At 37.6% G+C, this 23973-nt stretch overlaps 1 protein-coding gene across 1 annotated transcript; it reads left to right on the top strand.

The window, feature by feature from the left end:
• Positions 1-22184: 22184 nt before the first annotated feature.
• On the top strand, positions 22185-22814 carry LOC131604917 (uncharacterized). Its single transcript, XM_058877333.1, has one exon. The coding sequence runs from the start codon at positions 22185-22187 to the stop codon at positions 22812-22814; it is 630 nt and encodes a 209-aa protein (XP_058733316.1).
• The last annotated feature ends 1159 nt before the right edge of the window (positions 22815-23973 follow it).

Genomic DNA, 23973 nt, shown 5'->3' with positions numbered 1-23973 from the left:
GACCCGAATATAGTATCTTACCCTGATCTCTATACTGCGTAGGGTTTCCTATTCGCCCTTTAGAATAGGTGGCGACTCTCTAAGTTATAAATTTTTAGGGCAGGTTGCTACAGCTGGCGACTCTGCTGGGGAAAATCATCGATGGTGAATTATTATGCTCCTAAGGCTTGAGAGGGTTTAGGTTTGGCAAATTACTTAGGTTTGTGGCGAGCGATTAGGGTTTGGCAATTTGCCATTTTTAGGGTTTTGGGGAAGGTTTTTTTTTTAATAATAAATATAATTCTTTATTTATTTATTGTTTTCATTAAATGTTTATTTGTCATATCTGTATAAAATGCTTAATTGTTATAATTTGTACTGTTGGGTTTTATATCTGATTGCTGTTAAGCCTAAGCGTTGGAATTATAATAATGACCAGAGGGGAATTACATCCCCTACGAGTCTTATTATAATTCCACTCAGAGTGGGTTGAATATCCGGAAAGGTCTGATACGAGGCTCGACCTTGTTGAGGGCTGGACTTGGTATTTAGCTGATCTCTCTGGGAACCAACCCCTAAAATTCGAACCTCATGGACCAATGAGTTGTTCCAAAATCCAAAGAGACAAAAAGTCTCGGCGGCTACGAACAATCCCATGAGACCTTCTAGAACATTCCCGTGGGAAGGGTAGGCCCCTGAGCCGTTACGTCGAACCTATGAACCTAGGGCTTATATGCTTATGTGTTTAACTGTACGCTTTCATTATTTGTTACATATCTCATATAATTGTGGCATTCACCATGAATCATGTGCATTCTTGCATCATGTCTTATCCAAAAAATAATGAGAAAGATAAAAAAAAAAGGAGTTATTACATCAATGGATGTGGATAAGACATAAGCACGCATAAAACATATCATTCATGGCATGCATATCATTGTCATGGCATTGAAAGAAGATTTCTCTTTTATCTTCAGAGCAAGAGACCATTGGGAAGGATAATCTAACATCCCGACCGTCTTACCAGACAAGATTTCAGCAAAAGAAATCAATGGATCAGCTAGAACAGAATCAAGCCGCCCTTCGTGAGGAGGTGGATCAACTGAAGGTTAGTGTGGAAGAGGTTAAAGGAGGTATGACTCAGATGCTAGGACTCATGAAGGCCCTACTAGATAAACAAGAAAAAGCAAAAGAGGTTCAGTCTGGGGATACCCTGGTTCAGGATGAGATTCCCAATGACAAAAACCCGCTGCTAGGATTTGTTTCAGGCTTTGGCCCGGCTAGGGACAGACCTCAGGTCCGATCAGTCAGAAGGGCTATCCAATTCCAAGAGAAAGGAGAGGCCTCTCAAGAGGGATTTGTCCCCACTCCACATACTAAAGGGACAACCCGCATAGTTCGCATTCCTGCTGACAATGTCCCTAAGGACGAAGATTACCTGGACCTACAATACGGAGTACAAGAGGTGGACAACACAGACCAAGCACCTCAGACACAACAGTCTAATCCCGACTCTAGGGAAGACTCCAAGGATAGTGAACAAATCAAAGCGCTGGAAGAAAGACTAAAACTGGTAGAAGGATACGATGCCTTCGATGTGGATGCCTTCGAAATGAGTTTGGTCTCAAACTTGACTATCCCTCGCAAATTCAAGATTCCCGATTTCGAGAAATACAAAGGACTCACATGTCCGAGGAATCACTTGCGCATGTATGTGCGGAAAATGGCTGCCTACGCCCACGATCAAAAGCTAATGATACATTTCTTTCAAGAAAGCTTAAGCGGAGCGTCTATTGACTGGTACATGCAACTGGAGAAATCCTATATCAGAAGCTGGAATGATCTAGCTAACACATTCTTGAAGCAATACAAGTACAACTTGGACATGGCACCCAATCGGATGCAATTACAAAACATGTCACAGAAGAAGGATGAATCATTCAAGGAGTATGCCCAAAGGTGGAGGGAAATGGCTTCTCGAGTCCAACCTCCCCTAATGGAAAAAGAACTGGTGGACATATTTATGAGCACCTTGCAAGGACCATACTACGACAAGATGGTCGGAAGCATATCTTCAGGGTTCTCGGACTTGGTAGTCATTGGTGAGAGAATTGAAGATGGAATCAAAAATGGGAAGATACAAGGGGCACCCTCAGGTTCCTATCACACAAAGAAGTCATATGACGGAAAGAAGGAACCCAACACCGTTGGAGCAATCCTGGTTAATCAGACACCAACACTACAACAGAAGGATCAGCAAAAACAACAGGGTGGCCAACGCCCCTGGAGGTCCAAGCCAAAACGATCATTTACTCCATTGCACATGCCACTGTCTCAAGCTTTGCAATACCTGCTCAGTCAGAATTTGATAACTCTGCTACCTCCATACTCGGCTCCAGCTAACCCCGCTCCTGGGTACAAGCATCATGCTAGGTGCGCTTATCATTCAGATAGTCCTGGTCATGATACAGAGGATTGTGGGCCGTTGAAGCACAAGATCCAAGATCTAATTGAAGAAGGGCTCATTGAGTTCGAAGAGCCTCGCAAGTCTAATGCTATAAGTGGCTAGAAGGAGGGTTTCTTAGATCATTAGTTTTTGTTTTCATTTGCAATTTCCTTTCAGTTTGTTTAAACATTGGTTTGCGGTATACGCTATGTACTTTACAATAATCATTAATGCATTGCTTACGTTTGTCTTGGTTTATTCCTAGTGTTTTCACTATATTCAAAACTGTGTTTTTACTTGGTTTTATTATTTGTGATATTCAACTTTTGTTCAAAGATGTGTACCTTTAGAGGGAGAATAACGAAAACGATACCACAATACCATACAATATGCTTTCGAACAGACCGTGTTGACGATGTACAGGCATTGTTTCAATTCCAATACAGTGGAGATATAAGGATGTTAATCCCTCGTCAACCCTTTTGAGCCTAAGAAGTAGGAGTTTTCCTTCACTACAAAATAAAAACCCTCAAAATATAACCTGGGGTAGGGTAGCTGTTCAGTTAACTTGATTATCCCAAATTGTTCCTTTGAACATAACCACTGATGGTTCTCCGTCATAATTAAACCTGGCAGTCAATGACCGTAAAGAAAAAGAAAAAACAATGCAAGGCCTGCCAAGTCAAAACCTATTAAGGAGGCTCAGGCGAAATGGGGGGGCATCCCGCTGACTGTAATTTTAAGCAGTTCAGGCAAAAATTAGGGATAATAAAGTGAAAAAAGAAGTCACTACATGCCCTCGACAAAAGGAAGATATTACAAAAGGAGGATGACTGCCTTTGCAGATAAACCTTTGGTTTTTGAACCATCATAAATGTCGATGTTATAATTCCCAAATTCTTTTGGAGCGTAAATGCATAGTTAACTGAGCGTAGGACTGGAGAACGTCACGAAGATTGGGGTGGGTACAAATGAACTTTGAGCCATTATCCTTTGTTTCTTAAAACCGTGAACCAGGCCACGTTACAACCCTTAAAAGTCCTAACTGAAACATGGTTAGTTCGAAAGCATACCGTTACAAAAAGGTATCCCGACTCCTTAAGGTCTACTATAACTCTTGAGTTGATATCACTTTCTTACAAAAAAACTTTGTTTTCCTAAAAAAAAATGTTTTTTAAGCTTTCAAGACAGACATATGCATTCGCATCTTATGAGTTTCATCGTAAAGCACACTGGTCTATATATATTCCAATATTTTAACATCGGGGAGAAGTTGCGTGGGGCATGGCTAATGGCTAAAAACCTACTGGCAGGCGAGATAACTTTAAAAGCATATCAAAGAAGAAATATCTCTTACGCCTGACTCGGATGGCTACTGTATACACGGGGCATAGCCCATTGTTGTCCTATCAATCTGGGGCAATCTAATCAAGATCCATGGGATCTCTCAAGGACTCTGAATAGCCCATGGGGCAAGTCCATTACTAGGGGGCACGTTGCAAAAGGTCACTCAGTATCGAATGTTGTCAATACCACTCGCACGTCCTTTCCAGTAACGTCTATAGAACATCTCTCAATTTGTCCATGTGGTCTTCTTTAAGACATGTTCGAATATCTATTACCCTTTCTAGGAACCCTTTTCAAATAGTCTTCTTTAAGACACATTCTACAAACCTTTCCAGGTGTTTCTCGTCATTTTTCAGAAATCTTTTCAGATAGTCTTCTCTAAGACATATTCCTTTCTAAAAACCTTTTCTAGGTAGTCTTCTGTATGACGTCTCCTAACTTTTTCAGTCTTCTTTAAGATATTCCTTTTCAGGTAATGCTCTCCAAAAAAACCCCTTGTCCTTTCTAGGAACCTCTCTAGGTAATATTCTCAAAGACACCCGTCAATCTTTTCAGACATGTTCAAATTTCTCCTATAAACCGTGTCAAACTTTGTTTAAAGGTACAGTCTTCTTTAGGACGGTCTCCTATCCTTTCTAGGGTAGTCTTTTTCAAAATGTCTTTCCCTGAGTTTTGTTAAAAACACCATGTTCTTCAAAATAGTCTTTATCCTCTCTGGGATTCTTTGACCCTATTTGCGAACGTGCCTCCCTGAGCTTTGTTTAAAGCGCAATCTTTGTTCAAGACAATTTCATATCCTTTCCAGGATCCTCTTCAGGTAATCTCATAGAAGACATCATCTCATTCTGAGTATTCAGTGAACTTTTGTCCATCGGACACGATCAAGACGCATGACTAATTCTGAAGAGCATCTGCTTCACATTCGAATCAATACTTAACATCATGGAGATTGAGTTAATCAAAGGCGATCATTGCTAATAAAGACCCCTGAACCGGGTAAACCACATCTAGGGGGTTCTCCTAAACAGGGGCATACAATCAATGATCCTATCGACTGGGGCATATCTTTCAAGATTTCAAATATTGGGGCAGTGCATATCAGGCTCGTGGCATGACATGGTAATATTCGAGTTCCCTCTAAGGATATTTCCTTCAAGTCAAATGGTGCGTCTCTCAAGATTTCGGGTATCAGGGAAATCACGCAAGTATCACACAAAGAGCATTGCTGCGTAATTGGCCTTCTTACGCCTGTATTATTTACGACCTACAGTGGGGGTCATCGAACATACATAATTCTCATTTATTTTGAGAATCTCATTACATGACGCATGCATCATAACATTGCATAAATTCAACATTCGCCTTTTCAGGTCACTTCATAATCAAGAGGATGTTATCATCACATTACAAGCGCAAATACGATCGTATCAACGGTTCAATCTCAACATATACATTCCAAGTCTTTCTTCAAAGACAACCCAGAAGCAACCAAAGAATTTCTTACCTCTCCAGGTAGTCTTGTCCAAGACAAATATCCTAATCTTTCCAAGCAGTCTTGTTTAAGACATATCCTAACCTTTCTAGGTAGTTTTGTTTAAAATCTTTCATAGCCTTTATAGGAACCTTTCTAGGTAGTTTTGTTTAAAACGTCTTATGTCCTTCATAGGAACCTTTCTAGGTAGTTTTGTTTAAAACGTCGTATGTCCTTTATAGGAACCTTTATAGGTAGTTTTGTTTAAAACATGCCATATCCTTTATAGGAACCTTAATAGGTAGTTTTGTTTAAAACGTATCGTCCCCTTTATAGGAATCTTTCTAGACAGTTTTGTCTAAAACGTATCGCGTCCTTTGTAGGAACCTTTCTAGGTAGTTTTGTTTAAAACATATCGCGTCCTTTATAGGAACCTGTCTAGGTAGTTTTGTTTAAAAATATCGCACCCTCTATAGGAATCCTTCTAGATAGTTTTGTTTAAAACGCTTCATATCCTTTATAGGAACCTCTCTAGGTTAGTCTTGTTTAAGACATATCATCTCCCGTCTAAGAGCCTTTCCAGGTCAATCTTGTTTAAGAAATTTCATATCTTTTTAGAAGCCTCTCTAGGTAATCTTGTTTAAGATATCTCATATCCTTTCTAGGTAGTCTTGTTTAAGACATTTCATATCTTTTTAGAAGCCTTTCCAGGTAATCTTGTTTAAGAAATCTCATATCCTTTCTAGGTAGTCTTGTTTAAGACATTTCATATCTTTTTAGAAGCCTTTCCAGGTAATCTTGTTTAAGAAATCTCATATCCTTTCTAGGTAGTCTTGTTTAAGACATTTCATATCTTTTTAGAAGCCTTTCCAGGTAATCTTGTTTAAGAAATCTCATATCCTTTCTAGGTAGTCTTGCTTGAGACGTTTCATATCTTTTTAGAAGCCTCTCTAGGTAATCTTGTTTAAGAAACTTCATATCTTTTTAGAAGCTTCTCTAGGTAATCTTGTTTAAGATGTCTCACATCTTTTTAGAAGCCTCTCTAGGTAATCTTGTTTAAGATATCTCATATCTTTTTAGAAACCTCTCTAGGTAATCCTGTTTAAGACGTTTCATATCTTTTTGGAAGCCTCTCTAGGTAATCTTGTTCAAGATACTTCATATCTTTTAGGAGCCTTTCTAGGTAGTCTTGTTTAAGACATGTCTCAACTGCTTTAGGTAATATTCTGCAACTATTTATCCAATCTTTTCTAAGATATATCTTGCTCTTTCAAGGTGTTTCTCAGTTAGTCTTCTCTAAGACAGTTCTTCCCGAGCTTTGTTTAAAGCCTAATCTACTTCATATCTGCCAATGATCTGCCCTGTTCAGGAAACCTCTTCAGGTAGTCTGACATTACTTCATCTCCTCAAATACAATCCGAACAAGGATTCGCACACACCTCAAAAGGGTGAAACAAACTCAATGGGTGATAAGGAGATAAGACGTTGGAGTTACCATACATACATACATACTCATCTGCATACACGCGACATCTACATGTGTAAACATTCATACATCTGCAATGCATACGCATTTACAAAGCGATTTTCTATACAGGTAGACTTGTCCGAATCAAGGCAAGTGACTCCTATTGGCACAGGAAAAGCCTGCTAGCACTATGGCGAACTGATTACAACTAACTGCAAGTCCTCGCTATGTAAGTCTCAAGCTTTAGCAAGGAGAATATTTTTTTCTCACACTAACTGCAAGATAAATTTAGGGGTCTTCCATTATTTAATAACTCTTCGATTCGAAAAGCGTGAGACCTGCGTATTCTCACGCCATTCAATCCAAGGTAATTAAATAGGGGCAGCTGTCATACCCCAAAATTTACCCGGTGCAATTCCCGTTTTAATTTATTAAGGGCGTTAAAAATTAAGAGCCATAGGGTTTAACATACCTATTATTAAACTCGGTCTCTTATGAAATGCCCGTATAAATTAGTGGGGGTGTGAATGGCAAATATTTGAGGTCCAATTTATTTTGACCCATTTATTCCAATTAGCCATTCCATGTTTATATTACTACTAACTATGCAATTATTAATTCCTATTATTAGTTCTAAAAATAATATTGAGGTTATTAAGATTAATCAAACATTATTATTAGTACTAATTAAGTGGTGTTAATCATTATTATTAGAGTAGTATTAATTAGTTTGTGGTTAAGAGTATATCATTAGTTAATTAAATTATTTATTAATTAATTAATTAAATGATTCATTTGAAGTCATTGGTTTCATTTGTTTCTTTTGTTTTTGCTGTGAAAAAAAAAGAAAAAGAAAACGAGCTAATGGAAGCATTGGGCCAAAAAATGAATCAACAGCAAGATGGGCCATAGATTGGATTTGGGCCACACATGTGCCAGACTCGATCGGGTTTGGACCGGGTCAAGGACCGACCCAGGTTCCTGTGCATCCTCTTCCTTTCAGCGCTGCAGAAACCCTACCTCATCTCCATCCGCGCCGCTGCAAACAAGAAACCCTAATCATCTAGCAAATGCCCAGGCCCATGAATTGATTGAATCACAAATCAAATATTCACATTCGTAATCAATCAAATCTTAAGACAAATCTTCAATCAAACATTGAATCACATCTTAACAAATATAAAGTAAAATCTGATTATGATTTATTGAATCAAAAGTGTAATTTACACAATCAATGGCAAACGAATCAAAATCTAATCTAATTCTTCCTAAAGCAAAAATCGAAAAACCTAACTATAAATTGAAAAGAAATTAGATGAGGAGGGAGGAGATTTTCTGAAAAAAAGATTCTTGGAGCGCCGCAAACGAAAGAAACCTTGAGCCGTATTCATTCAACCGAACCTGCAAACAAAAGAAAGAAGGGAATCAGAAGGGAGCTTACACGATCCAACCGTCAAGAACGAAAGGTAAACCTTGATTCACTTAGCTTTGAGAACCAAATAATAGCTTGTTGTTTGTTGTTTGTGATTCCGGGTGACCACGGAGACGACACCGCCGACCGTCGTGCCTCACCATGAGCGCCGCCGTGCGTTCTTGATTTCCGCCGCATGTTCATAAGCCTTGCCACGGCTATTCGCGGCTGACACCATATTATTGCTGATTTATGCATTTATTCTGGGTTTTGTATGCATGAGAGTGGTAGAATGGGGCAGTAAGAACAAGGGAGAGAGAGAGAGAGAGAGAGAGAGAGAGAGGACCGGAAACAAGAAAAAGGAGATCACCCCACCGCCATCTGAAATCAGCCGCTTCAGGTTCCGATCCATGCCGTACAGCATCACGCACACAACTCCGACCACCGCGCGCACACCACTGACGAAACTCCCTCCGATTCACCCCCTAGACGCGTGCCACGTTCAACACTCAATCAACTGCACCGCCAGAGAAGAGAAATTGAAAGAGGAAAGGTTGAAGTTTTGTTTATGCTATTGAAGAAGATGAAGAAAAGCGAGAGATTAGAGACCGCATGGAAGAGGAGATAGAAGTTTTTTGCAGATCTGATTTCTCTCTTTCCACGTTTTAACTTCTTTATTCTTTTGTTTACACTTTTATATTTTTTTATTTATTTATAACTAATAATTAACTTTTGGGTTAAGGTTAGATATTTAGTGGTTTGCCATGTGAATGATGAGTCTTCTTTGTTTATTACTAACACCTACATATCCATTGCTAACAGCACCCATTGAATTTATCATTTTTTAGGATAGTGGTTTTATTCTATTTCACTAATTTGATCTTGTTCTTATAGGTACATAACTAGTTAGGTTAAATTAAATTAAGTTCTATTAAAAGAATAATAACAAGAAATATAAAATATCAAAACGATAAAATTACGCATATAATCAATTTACTCTAATTAAATAATATAATTAAAACAAACCTATTTTGCTAAATGGTTTTAACCATCTTATTGGTTACGATGATTAGCATATTTCCCTTTATCAAATTTAATATTATTTGTAATCGAACCTATTGATTACGAGGGATAATGATAAAATTAAATAATTAAAATAATCAAAACACATCAATTTGCTAACGGTGATAATCGAATCAATCAATTAGAATAATTAGCAATGCTTTTGTTAATCTGTTAATTATGGTGATCAAACCTATTGATCATCGCGATTAATGGTACAAATTAAATCAGGGTTGTACGCCCAAATCTCAAAATACACTAAACCACGATACTACGGATTTTTATCCTAGGCAACTCAAAATGCCTTTCATCCTTATTCAAAACTACGATAGGCCATTCAAAAAGCCTTCAAACCATCTCAAATCAAAATTCTAATTCTAAGGCGTACAACCCTGGCCCGAACTACGTAGACTCTGATCCTCCATAAGGAGGTACGTAGGCACTTGGCAACAAGGCGAGTCCCCCTCTTCCAAACTCTAATCATGTTCAAATAATTAGCCTTTAACTTTATTTACTGTCTGTCATCTTTCTTTATGTTTTGCCATAACCCTTATCTTTGCAATGTTAACCTTTAGGAAAGGGTTGAGGGTGCCTAACACCTTCCCTCGACCCGAATATAGTATCTTACCCTGATCTCTATACTGCGTAGGGTTTCCTATTCGCCTTTCAGAATAGGTGGCGACTCTCTAAGTTATAAATTTTTAGGGCAGGTTGCTACAGTTACTACGAGGCTCCACTTGAGGAGGATTTGGCACTGTTGAAAGAAGAGACTGCAAGAAGGATAGAAGATGTTCGAAGAAATGTCGAGGAGAAGCTTCAGACAGAGGAAGTCAAGTTGGAAATAGAAGGATAGTTAATTTTTAATTTTAATTTAACCATAAACATCAAGTATGGATTATAGGATTGAAGCTTACACTTTTCCCCTTGTCTTTTCTCTGACTATGTTCTGCTGGTTGAGATTTATGTTATCTTTCCTCCTATGCCAAAGAGTTTTCTATGAGAAGTTTCTTAATGAAAAGTTTTGTTCTGAACAGGGCATACAAGAAGCAAGAAAGCATCAATAGAATAGAAGCTCAGGTTCGTCTTTGAACCCTGCTAATTCTGCACACTGTCAATTTTCTGTTTTTGCCAGTGCCACCTAATTGTATGAGTGAAAGGACCATGTCTCCAAATTATTATTAAATTATTGTGACTGGTTGTGTACAAACTCTTATAATAGTCAATTATATATAGAAAAGTTAATGAAAACTGAATGTGTTTGCAAATAATATTGGAGAATATTTAATAAGTGAAACATCTATAGATTAGTCAACCACCATTTCTATTAAAGCACACAACACATTCTCATCATTTTTCAATCCTCTTGCCTTGGTGAACCTATACCGATAGCATGTCCATTATCTACGAACCTAAATGCGCCACAATCAGCATTCCTACTCTATGTATGTTATGTTGTGAATAGTTTAGTAATATTCTCTTTCTAACAATGACTATTTTGTTGAATAAAAATACATAGATTTCACTATTTTATTGAGTATACATATATCTTAGTGGCTTCAAATGTCCTACATTAGTGACCATCTAGTGGGATTGTATAAGTGTGTGTGACTATGAAGAGATAGTTCTTGTTGATGCAGTAGCAAAATAAACAATTAATTATGTGATTCCTGATACAGTTGACAATTTAATAGTTTAAAAGCCGCAGACAGTTTACAGTGGTGAATGTTATCTTCAGATTTGTTTAACTAAGTAATCTTGAAAAGTTATCCCTGACTTGATTAGATTGTAAGACTATTTTATTGAAAAGTTAAGTAGTAGATACCATGTTTCTAGTCCCTTCATGTATTAAGAGTTATTCTAGTGCTGAATGTTATCTTTAGATTTGTTGTCTGAGTTTCCTCAAGGAACAGATAGTCAATAAATTCTTCAATTTTGCTACTGCATGGGCTATAGTCAATATGGATAAATGTATGGGTGTGTATTGATACTGCTACTGCATGCAGTTTTATTAAGATTTTGTATATTTTGTTAGGGTCCCCTATTAAGATTTGTTGCACTCTAACTTTTCAGGTTTTGCATTCGTTTGAATTCTCTTAAACTATGCCGCCAAAAAAGTACAAGAAGAATATATCAACTCAACATGAAGTCACACAACCTCAATTCACTCAACCTCAACCCAAACAATCCCAACCTATTCCATATCTTATTCAACCCCAACCCACTCTACCTCAACCTATTCCATATCTTATTCAACCTCAATTCACTCAACCACAACACACTCAACCCCAACCTAGTCCTCATATCATTATACTCACTCAATATCAAGCTCAAGGTCAAGCTCAACCCCAAACTATTCCATATCCAAGTAGGCCTCAACTCACTCAACTCCAACCACAACCACAACCTATTCCACATCCAAGTCGGCCTCAACTCACTCAACTCCGGCCTCAACACACTAAAATGAATTTTGATTTGTACCTTTTTTTTCATTTTGACTTAGTTTTTGGATTGTATTATCTTTTTAACTTGGTTGACAAATGATTAGTAATAACTTGATTTTTTGAATCATTATTAGTAATGACTATGTAAATACTTCTTACCAATTATGTTCTATGAATTCAAGTTTAATTTAAATTGAAAATTATAATTTTATTTTATATTATAGTTATTTAAATATATATAATGGTTCAAAAGTTTATAAAAATAAAAAATTATTTAATTTGAGAAAGAAATTTCCTGTGGATTTTCCTGCGGATATACATTTCTTGCGGATTTACCAACGGATTTATCTACGAATTCTTTCCTGCGGATTTAGCTGCGGAAATACCTGCGGAATTACCTGCGAAAAATATTACCCACGAAGGTTTTAGCCGGGGACATAAAACCGCAGGAAAATCCGCAAGAAACACGTTTCCTGCGGAAATTTAGTAAAAATCCGCAGGTAATTCCGCAGGAAATACGTGTATTTCTAGTAGTGTATGGTAATGAAATTAATTTAAATTTCTTTTCAAAACAATAATAAAAATTCATCCTCTAATCCATTATATCATATAACCCAATATTTTCAAAAATTCTAATAAAATAATTATTTTATGATGCTTGAAAGTCAATATTTTTTATAAAAAATCCATAAAATTAGAGAAAACAAAATGTTACATTTAAAAAGAGGAGATTTTTTTTTTTTGTCAAGACCAATAATAAGAAAGCCATTACTTTAGCATTTTTTTCTTCATTTTATTATTTTTAAACCTTTATATTTTATCGTGTTTAAACTTTTGTATATTTTTTATTTTTAAAACTATATTAAAATACAAACTATCAAATTATTCTTAATCTTTTTATAAAATCAATCAACATAAAAACTCATATTAACTTATTTTAAATTTATTTTTAAACTTTAATACTTTCTCGGACAATAGATACTTTTATTTATATTATATCTCACCCCATCGATAGCCTAACTTCTTCAATTACAATTTTATTAAGAAAAAATATATATTTTTCTCTTTTTTAAAGCCTATATCTAGAAAAATAATATAGAAGATAATTAAGAAAACAATAAAATTAGAAATGAAATAAAATAGAAAAAAATTAAGCAAGACACATTAATAATAACTATTAAATCTCAACCTCAAAAACTAGCTTTAAGGGTGAAGTTGTCACCACATTTTTATACACCCAACAACCTAGAAACCTACTTAAGGTGAGATTTCAAACCCCAACAACACAACTATTAATTTCAACAATAATGAAAACATGATTTCGAAATTAGTAGTTGCATGATAAATATATGATTTGAAAAACATGACTAAGAATTAGCAAATTATAAGTAAAAAATTTAGTAAAAATATTGTTGAAGAAGTTGAAATATAGAGAGAGTGAATTAGATGAAGAAGTGAAATATGTATTATGACATATAAATTTGTATCTTTTGTGGCTTCAAAATTTACCGCTACAAAAAAATATAACTAAAAATTAATAAATATTAACAAAAAAATAAAGATATATTTTTTGTTGCAAGATGAATAATTAAATTAATAAAAAAAAACAACACTGATATTTGGAACGAATGTTAAAAATGACGAATCATACAAACACATTTTTTAAGGCACGTTCTATTTCATTAATTATAATTTTTTATAGATAAATAAATATTGTTCACATAATTACCATCTTTAGTAAAAGATTAAAAACTTCCCGCTAAATTTTAGCGCGTTAATTCTGCAACTTCTACAACCTATAACCCTTGTACAATATAGTGACGATGCCGTAATCCCTCATCCTAAAAATAAATTAATTCTCAATCGTTTTCATGGTATCTTTTCTGTTGTTTTTCGCCGCCAAAGAGTAAACTGGGCACGAGGCCTTTCCAAATTACGAAAAAATACCGTTCTCTAGAAAACTTTATCAGTACCACTGACCAAGGCCAAATATATTTTCTTTGACTTGAAACCATCTTGCATAAGCTGAATGTGCTGCTGATAGAGAGGTCGTAGTTTCAGTATACACTTAAAAATCCAAGAGTGGCTATTCTTAATGTCTAAGCTCCATATAGATTTATCTTTGACATAATAAGAATGAAGCCACTTTATCCACAGACTATCAGATTTTTGAGAAATGTTCCACAACAGCTTTAGTAAATTAACCTGGTTCCAAAAAGAGAGATTTATAATGTTCAAACCTCCATTTTCTTAGGGGCTGCAAACTATCTCCCAGGCTATCGGAGATTTACGGGAAATCTCTATATCACCTATCCAAAGAAAACTTCTACAGGAAGCATTGATCTTCTGAATAACTCCTTTGGGAAGAGGCAAACACTGCATCCAAAAATTAACCGTGGCAAAAACGACACTTTGAATAAGTTGGACCCTTCCTGCATAAGAAAGGAGACGGGAACTCCAGTGAGTGATTCTGCACATAATTTTCTCAATAAGGACATCATAGTGCTTTATTGCTAGTTTCTTATTAGACATAGGGATCCCAAGATAGCGAAACAGAATTTCGCCTTCCGAAAAGCTAGTGATGTTCAATATGTCATCTTTTGTTTCCCAATCAACAGCCCCAAAGAAAATAGAGCATTTTTAGGGTTGACCTTGAGACCCATGGATTTTAAGAAAGAATTGATTTTCTCCATCAAGAGGCTAATCGAAACCGCATCACCCTTAGCAAACAACAACAAATTATCAGCGAAGCAAAGATTAGTGATTTTCAAATTTTTGCATTTTGAATGGTACTTAAAATCAGGAATCTTCTCCAACTGGCAAAGAATTCTATTTAGATACTCCATGACCAAAATGAACAGCAGGGGGGAGATGGGCCCCCCTGCCTAATACCTCTCTTGGCTGACATCTTCATAGTGTGTTTACCATTAACCTTAAACACATATGACACATTTTTAATAGTAGTTATTATCCACCCTATAAATTTTCCAGGGAAACCAAACTCACTTAGAATTTTCTCCAGAGCATCGCAATGCACCATGTCATACGCTTTCTGAATGTCTATGTGAAGCATACATTTTGGAGCGCCATGCTTCCTTTCGTAGCCCTTCAGCAACTCGAAAGCCAATAACACATGATCATGCAGATGCTGGCCAGGCACGAAGGCAGCCTGATTCTTACTTACAATGCACCCAATTAGACTTCTCAGCCGGTTGTTTAAAATTTTTTAGATCACCTTGTAAATCGTAATGCAACACGAAATGGGCCTATAATCTTTCATCATTCTCGCATCTTTATGTTTTGGAATTAGAGCAACAACAACACTGTTGAAACCTTTATGCAGCCTGTTATGAGTGAAAAAGTCTTGAATAGCAGCAGTGACATCATTTCCTACAATGTTCCAAGCATCCTTGAAAAAGCCCGAACCAAAGCCGTCCATCCCAGGAGTAGTGTTGATTCCCATCTCCTTAATAGCTTTGGTTATTTCACAGTTTATAACAGAACCCTCTAGGAAATCCCTCTGAAGCTGGTTTAGAGTATTTCCTTTTCTAATAGCAGGAATATTAATTCCCAACAAGTTGCTGTTAGTGGAGCCAAGAAGACCTCCATAGAACTCCAACACCTCCTTTTCAATGTCCTCTTGACTAGTTATAATACTGCCATCTTCCTTATGTAAGAATTGGATGGTATTTTGTTTAAGTCTTCCTCTAATAGATGCATGGAAGTACCCATTGTTTCCGTCTCCAAGCCTAATCCAATCCAACTTAGCCTTTTGTTTCAGGTCGCTTTCCTCCACCGCATTAAGAGTCATCAAATTATTAGACCAAGTTTGAACATTCTCAATTTTATCAATATTGAATCTGTTAGTGCAAAGCTCAATTTGAGCCTTTTCAAGATCCTGCCTTGCTGCATCTATTTTCCTCTTCATATCATGGAAATTAGTGCAAAGAACTCTTAACACATCTTTCAGCCTCTTTAGTTTCACCCATAACACATACATAGGGTTCCCCGATATAGGAATCCTCCAATTTTTCTCAACAGCATCATGAAACCCTGTGATCCTAGCCAAACTATTTCTATACTTGAAATTGCCTCTGAAATGGTTATGCTTTACTGTAGTTTTCAGACATAATAAACTGTGGTCAGAAATGCTAGGAGGCATGATGATTAAAGAAGAATCAATGTTCTGCTGCAGCCACGTTAAGTTCCCCAAAAACCTGTCAATTCTCGAATAGATGGTGTTCTCAACTTGCTTATTCGACCAGGTGAAGTAGTCACCCGTACTGTCTCCTTCGTACATCCCAACACTTTGCATCATCTCTTTAAAATCACAAGTTTCAGCTTCAGTGACATCTCTACCCCCAATTATGTCTTGGGCATGAATCACATTGTTGAAATCACCAAGTAAGCACCAAGAGTCATTATTCTGAACCTGCAAATTCACAATGTCTTTCCATAGCCTTCTCCTATCCTCCAAGTGGTTCATCGCATAGATGGAAGTAAGCCAATTAAGGAACTCACCATTTTTGGTATAAACTCCACAGTGTAGCAACTGACTAGTACTGCTAATTGGTTTAACATCAACTTTGTTGTCATCCCAAAGTAACCAAATTCTCCCATTTTCATGATGATCATAATTGTCAAGGTACTTTTCATGCACATTAAGCTTATTTCTAATAGCCACTGCCTTATTTATTTTCACTCTAGTTTCCAAAAGAACTATGATTGTAGGATTTAGACCCTTGAGACGGGAACTAATTTCTCAAGTCTTTCCTACCTTATTGAGTCCACTAACATTCCAAGAAACAATCATGGCACCTTGTCTTGTACCAACAAGGAGGCATTCAAATCTCCAAGTGGTCCAAAATCATTTGTGCATTGAATCCTAGGTGTACATGCTTCTGTCACTGCTTCTTACCACTCCTTTGCACTTTGGTCCAGTCAGTATCATCATCCTTGGTAGTAGTCACTCCCTTATTACTTGATTCAGCTGCATCAGTGCTGTTCAAATTAGGAGGAATTTTTGGTTTCCATACTTTCTCCTTCTTCACTAGAGGTTTATCATAAATGTGGCCGAATTTCTTGCATTTACCACAAAACTTCGGCTTCCATTCGTATTCCAAAACTTGATTCATCTTGTTCCCTTCTGTGTCTTTGATAACAATCTCTGTAGGAAGCTCTTGAGTGATATCAACTTCTATTAGAATTCGAGCATATGAGACTCTGAGCCTTTGTGCTGTGCATTCGTCAGTAACAATTTGTGTCCCCAAAATACTTCCAATTCTCCCTAAACTTCTGGCTCCCCATAGATATAAAGGTAGATGAGGAAGAGTGACCCTAATTGGTATAGTTTTGAGCATGTCTCTCTTCAAATTAAAATTTGGCGACCAATCTCTGATTAACATGGGCATATTCAGTATAGTGTAAGGCCCTTTAGATAACACAACTTCTTTCTCCTAGAACGAATGGAATCGCATGATGAAGTACCCTTCATCATTGTAGAATAAGTCTAGAAGCTTCACAAAATTCCAGTTCCTTTCCATGAATTGTTTAACTGAAGTCATGCTAATATCAACTACCGTGACCACCAAGTTTGCGTTATTTGTTTAATAAAGGGTTGTATAAATGCATTTAAGTTTGTAACCACCTAATGTTTATTAAGTTTGACTTGGATTTGGCCTCTTTCTTCGATCTATCAATTTAATGCCAATCAAAAACTTGACTAAGAATCATCACACAATGGGATTTCATTTAATACACAGTCCATCAATTTCTAACTACCCCTAAAGTGTTAAATAAGTGTCACTTTAGCACAACAAGTGTGTTTTAATATCATTTTATTTTTTCAATATACTATTTATTTATTTATAATTTACACCTAAATTATTATTATTATTATTATTATTATTATTATTATTATATATATATATATATATAGAGTTTATATTTTACTTTTTCAAGCATCATGTTTTTGCCCTTAAGCATTGACCGAACCATGTCAAGGACTGTTCGATTCTTACTTTCAGCAACCCCATTTTGTTGAGGTGAGTATGCTGCAGTTAGAAATCTCCTTATGCCTTGCTCTTCACAATACTTCATAAAGGTTGCCGAGGTATACTCTCCTCCTCTATCAGATCGAAGAGTTTTGATGTGTCAATTAGTTGTCTTCTCCACCATTACTTTAAACTTCTTTAATGTGTCGAGTGCTTCATATTTTTCTTTCAGGAAATAGACCCAAGTCTTCCTAGAAAAATCATCAATGAAGGAGATGAAATACTTCTTGCCACTAAAGGATTCTGGAGTGATTGGTCCCCAAATATCAGTGTGAATTAATTCAAGGATGTGTTTAGCCTGATATTCTGACTTCTTCTAAAAGGAATTTCTTGTTTGCTTACCAAGTATACACTCTTCACAAAATTTTCTTTCATATTCCATGCTAGGTAGTCCATGCACCATGTTCTTCTTTGCTAATCTCTTTATCCCAGCATGATGTAGATGACCAAACCGCAGATGCCGCAAGGTCGACTGGTGTTTGACATTAACTTTCAAGCATTTTTCTCGAACGCTTCTTAGATTCAGTTTGTACATTCGATTTCCCTCCATTTTGACTTGGGCAATCAAATCCCCTAATTTATCCTTCAGATGCAGTATTCGATCCTTCATGAATATCGAATAACCCTTCTCTGTGAGTTGTCCCAAACCCAAAATATTTGCTTTGAGTTTTGGCACAAAATAGACGTCTTGAATTGACCCAAGCAAGTCATCCTTTTGCAAGTAACAAATTGTTCCTTTGCCTTCAACCTTCACCTTTGATGCATCTCCAAAGGATACATGACCATATTCGATCTTTTTTATTTCTTTGAATAGGTGTTTGTGACCACACATATTGCTTGCCCTTGAGTCAAGATACCACATAGTGTCATTCCCTGTGCTTACCTCCTTTTGAGTCATCAATAGGAATCCTTCATTCGATTCTGTCTCAAGGATAAAATTTGTTGTCTCTTCCACTTTTCTTCTGAGTTGACAATCCTTTGCAAGATGTCCTCCTTTACCATAGTTATAGCAGCTTAGCAGCTGTAGGAGTTGCATTCCTTCGCATAGTGCCCTTGTTTGTTACATTTGTAGCATTCGATGTTGGATTAGTTCAATCTACCACCTCTCTGACCACGTCCTCTACCTCGCCAATTTTGTTGGCTTGCCTGTCTTCTCTCAAAGTTGTCATTTTGATAACTTCGACCACCATCTAGACCTCCACGGCCACGTCCTCTCCCACGCCAATTTTGAGAAAAGAGTGCCCTTTCGTCTTTAGTGGATTCCGTTGTTAGATATGCATTATCAAGTGTCTCCTCCTTCCTCTGTATTTTGCGATGTTCATGTGCCTCAAGTGAACCAGCGATTGCTTCATCAGTTATTGTCGAGAGATCCATCGACTCTTCTATTGCACATACTATGTTTTCGAATTTGTCTGTCAAAGATCTTAGAATCTTTTCGACAACACGAGCATCGGTCATTGCTTCTCCATTTCGTTTCAGTTGGTTTACAACTATTTGTACACGCGTGATGTAGTAGACTCCGACTCCTTCATCTTCATTCTTTCTGATTCTCCTCGAAGAGTTTGTAATCGAACTTGCTTAACTTTATCTGCTCCTTTGAACGCCTTTTCTAAAGTTTCCCATGCTTCCTTTGACATAGTTGAACCAGCAATCTTTTCAAATCCTGATTCGTCTACAGCTCTAAACAACATGTATAATGTTGTTTTGTCCTTAGACCGCGTCTCTTTCAACGCCTTGTTCTGGGATGTTGTGTTTCTCGCCGTGTTTTCTGGTTCTTCAAACCCAACATCTACTACTTCCCATACATCTAACGATCCAAGCAGCGCCTTCATCTGGATGCTCCAGTTTTCATAATTTGATTTTGATAATGGAGGCAGTGGCATTTGACTCATCATATTTTCCATAAGCTCTGATGCCAACTTGAAGGAAGCAAAACTCCTCTATTGATAATGATAGTTTTCACAATATGTTAAGAATTGTTACAATGAGGTCTTTATTTAGAGACCAAGAGATAAGAGAGAAAGGTTATAGCATTTAATAAACTGTTATTTCCTAGGAGAAACAAACTTTTAACTACCCAAGAGAATCTAACTTTTTTGCTGCCCAATGCAGCATTTAAGTTTATCCAACAAACTACACAAGATACAAACTTTGATGCTTTTGCCTCCAATGCCACTAGGAAATTTTCCTTAATCCGTTGTGAGATGGGTACCAACCATGCTGAGGGACCAAAGATGATTTAGGGGTTAAAACAGTTCAGCCTCTACGAGTTATCGTGCTTAAAGGATCATGACGTGGTATGATTTAGAAAGACATTGGGGATCGGGGCGAGTGAACACGCTTACCCTTCACCCTTCCAAGTCTCTCTCACACTAGTTCAAGCGCCACCATTTTGGTTCGAGCTCTCTTTGTCCAAATGTGTCTCACTGGAATCTCCAGCTTTCATGTCTGTAAAGTGCAATCATGCTGATAATGGTTGCTAAATTATAGGGAGACTTGATTCACTCGATTTGGACCATTGACAGATAAATATATCAATACCATAATACTAAAAGAGGGTTAATAACATAGAAAAATACACCTTTATAGTAGCTTCTCACCTCATTTGAGTTTAGGTCTCAATATCCTAACCACTTTAAAGCCTCTTATATCTCTAGTACATTAGGGAACGTCACACTTGCTTATTGTACTTTTAGCAAGTACAAATATTAATATTGATTACACACGGTAAACAATCTTAACCATCAATTTTTGATTTGTGAACTAGATTTGTTAAAGCATCCATTAGTTAACGTAAAAAATCATATTTGTGATCTAAACTAACTATTAAAATTGTGAAAAATTTATGTATTCTAAGCAGTATTTGTTGTTAATATGAAACTCCTTTCTTAAAGATATGGGTAACTGTTACCCTAAGAAAATTCTTAGAGGCAAAACAAGACACGTGCCCTCATCAGAGGACTCCCACATTCAAACAGGAAACCTGCACAAAAGTAAAACAAAGCCAAAATCGACAGTAGATGATGTCGAGATGGTTAGGAGTCGAAGCAAGAGCAGAAGTCGAACCTGGAGGTTCCGCACTTAGAAGTTTTTATAGATGAAGTGTTCGATGGTGGGACGCAGTGTCGACAGAAGACGGTTATCAGGAACAAATGAAGCGCGAGATTTCAAAATTCAAAGTTTGAAATATCAAGGAAACGGTTACAAGACCAAAATCGTGTGCCAAAGGCGCCAAAACACAAAGAAAGATCCTGTGAGACGGTTGTTGATTATTTGAATCTTGGTCATAGATTGTACTAGGTGGTTACTTCATGTAAAGCATATAAGTGTTCACTATTACAATCAAACTACTTGCTTACACTCTGCCTAATTTCCGCCCTTCAGGAAACAAGAGTTGCTAAGAGTTCTGATGTATGTGAATCACCATCTTTAATTTCAATGCAATCCTTTTATTGTTTAATCATATGACGAAAACACCTAACCAAAATAACGTTGATGAAGTCCCTTCACACTCTTTGGACTCCTCCAACACAGTGCTTACTCCGGTCGACCCAGTGACTGGTGCAGAGGCAGATGTTGTAGTTCTGAGAATGGTATCAGCAGATATCCCCGTGATACCACCAGGGGGAACTAGAGTAAGAGGTACACCATTTCGACACAATGTACCTCGTTTCGGAACCGCTGACCCCACATATGGAATGCCGTATTCCTTGATAGTTGGGAGTCAGTCGATGTCAAGTCCTGCTTTAGTGTCAGATGCACAAGGATCCACACCAGGTGCCCAAAATAGGACAAATCAGAACAGAGCTGTACCTTTGTCGACCACGTCCGTAGTTGTGCTTAGGCAACAGATGGATGATAGCAATCATGAGTTGGTAAACATGCTGACTAACTAAAAAGGAACTGTCTTTAATCCTATAATGTAGGAATCAGCAGAGTCGAATAGACAGGTGGTCGATCAACTCACTCGACTATGCAACTACCTGGGGGCACCTCAGACGACTGGTCGACAACATCCTCAAGCTCATAGGCAGATGGTTGTGCACACACCTACAGAAGACGATTCGTTGGATGAAGAAATAGTACCACAAAATCAAATCCCCATGTGGCGACCAAATCGATAGTCGGGCATATTGCTAGATATCTGATTGAATCAGGGGACATGGCGAATAACGAAAGCCTCAGAGTTAAGCATTTTCCATTGTCTCTTACAAAGGAAGCGTTCACTTGGTTTACTATATTACCCCCAACTCTGTCGATTCATGGACAAAATTGGAAAAGCTTTTCCATGAGCAGTTTTACGAAAGCCATTCGAAAATCAGTCTGGTCAAAATGTCGAGCATCAAAAGGAGGTTCGCAGAGACCATCGACGACTATCTGAATAGGTTTAGGTCACTTAAAGCAAAATGTTTCACGCAGGTGCCTAAACATGAACCGGTTCAGATGGCGGCAGGAGGGTTAGATTATTCCATTAGGAAGTAAATAGACCCAACTTTTGTCAAAAGTATGTCGCAGTTAGCTGATAGGGTTCGACACCTTGAACGCTTAAGACTAGAAAAATTCAGGCATACCAAGGCAAAAGCTAAAAAGGAAAAGGTAGCCTACGTTGATTATGATGATACATACCCTATATACGAAGCTGACTACATCTCACCAACAGAGGCAGAGATTGATCTGGCCGAAATGAAACCAGGGCCAGCATACGAATGTAAATCATTGTTTCCGTCGAAAGGAAAAAATGTCTCGGTTGATAACAATTCGAAATTCCCTACTAAAACTTACACTTTTGATATTAGTAAATGCGAGGAAATTTTCGATGTATTAGTTAAAGATGGTCAGATTTTAGTACCCCCAAATGCCAAACTACCACCATTAGAACAACGACAAAAAAGAGGTTTTTGCAAGTATCATAATTATCTTGGGCATTCAACCTCTCGATGTTTTCTTTTCAGGGATCTGGTCCAGAAGTCACTTCACGAAGGTCGACTGAAATTTGCTACCAGAAGGGTGAAAATCGACGCTGACCCACTCAAACAGGAAGAGGCTTTGTTTGCTGACGCTGTCGATATCAACATGGTTGAACTGACTGAGATACCTGATGACATGCTGGAAGAAAGCACCGGCGAAACTCCCTAAGTTCGACTTGCTGATGTGTACCCCAAGCATGATGAAGATTTCTTGGATTTCCTGTTTTGATGCAAGAATCAGGATTCCCAAGTGGGGTTGTGCCCCAGATGTAGTGCTTTGACTGACAAAGTTGCTGCAGAGAGTTTCCAAAAGCTGCAGTTTGAACGAGGCAGAGCCCAATGGGAAAGGAGGGACCCTAAAAAAGCGTATCCAAACAGGCCAAGAAGCTATGTGCCTCCAGCTGCTGCGCCCAAAGGCACTTGGATCAAGCCTCAGATGTCGCGGGAAAAACCTGAATTCGTCGAAGTTGAGAAGAACAGGAAGGGAAAAGCTCCAATGAGTTATCATTTGGAGATTCATTATGAGAGAAAGAGCCACATATCTGAGAACTACATGGGCAAAAATCCCATGAGTCGAACCCAGTGGAGGCGTTTTCAAAGAAGGAAGCAGGCTGAAAGGCAAGCCGCTGCTGCTGCTAGGCAGGCTGCAAATGAAAAGGTCTACAAAAAGAAGCAATATAAGGTGAAGGTCGATTCAGCTGTCAAGCAACAAATCAAGGAATTTATTGGTAAACCTGCGACCAAGGATCCAAATGAAGCAACAGATGGCTTTGCTTCTGACTCAGGAGAGAGTCTCGATATCCTAGTCAATATGGTGTCGATCTTGCCCCAGGAGTTCAACGTCCCGACCGAAGCTGAGGATGTGGACGAAACTGTTGCTGCTGAAATGGCTTTGCATAGGCCTACATGTTACTTTGTGATGAACAATGGTTCCATAGAGAACCAAGATGCGTTTTTCGAACGCCCAGATATGACGATGAGAGGCCATTTGAAACCTTTACTAATAAGAGCTAAAGTAGAGGAGGTAGCTGTGAACAAAGTGCTGGTCGATTGTGGTGCGACAGTGAACATTATACCACATCACATGCTGAAGAAAATTGGAATGTTTGACACTGATATTAGATCTCATAACGTGGTCCTTTCAGACTACGAAGGAAGCACCAAAAACACAATGGGTGTCATTCAACTGAATATCATTGTCGGCTCGGTGACTCGACCAACCATCTTCATGGTTATCAAAGGAAAGCCCAATTACAACCTGCTGATTGGAAGGGAATGGTTACATGGTGTAGGAGCTGTACCTTCATCCATGCACCAACGGTTAATTA

This window comes from Vicia villosa, linkage group LG5 (assembly GCF_029867415.1).
Source record: "Vicia villosa cultivar HV-30 ecotype Madison, WI linkage group LG5, Vvil1.0, whole genome shotgun sequence".
NCBI classification, from domain to species: Eukaryota; Viridiplantae; Streptophyta; class Magnoliopsida; order Fabales; family Fabaceae; genus Vicia; species Vicia villosa.
This window is presented reverse-complemented; position numbering and strand designations above follow the sequence as displayed.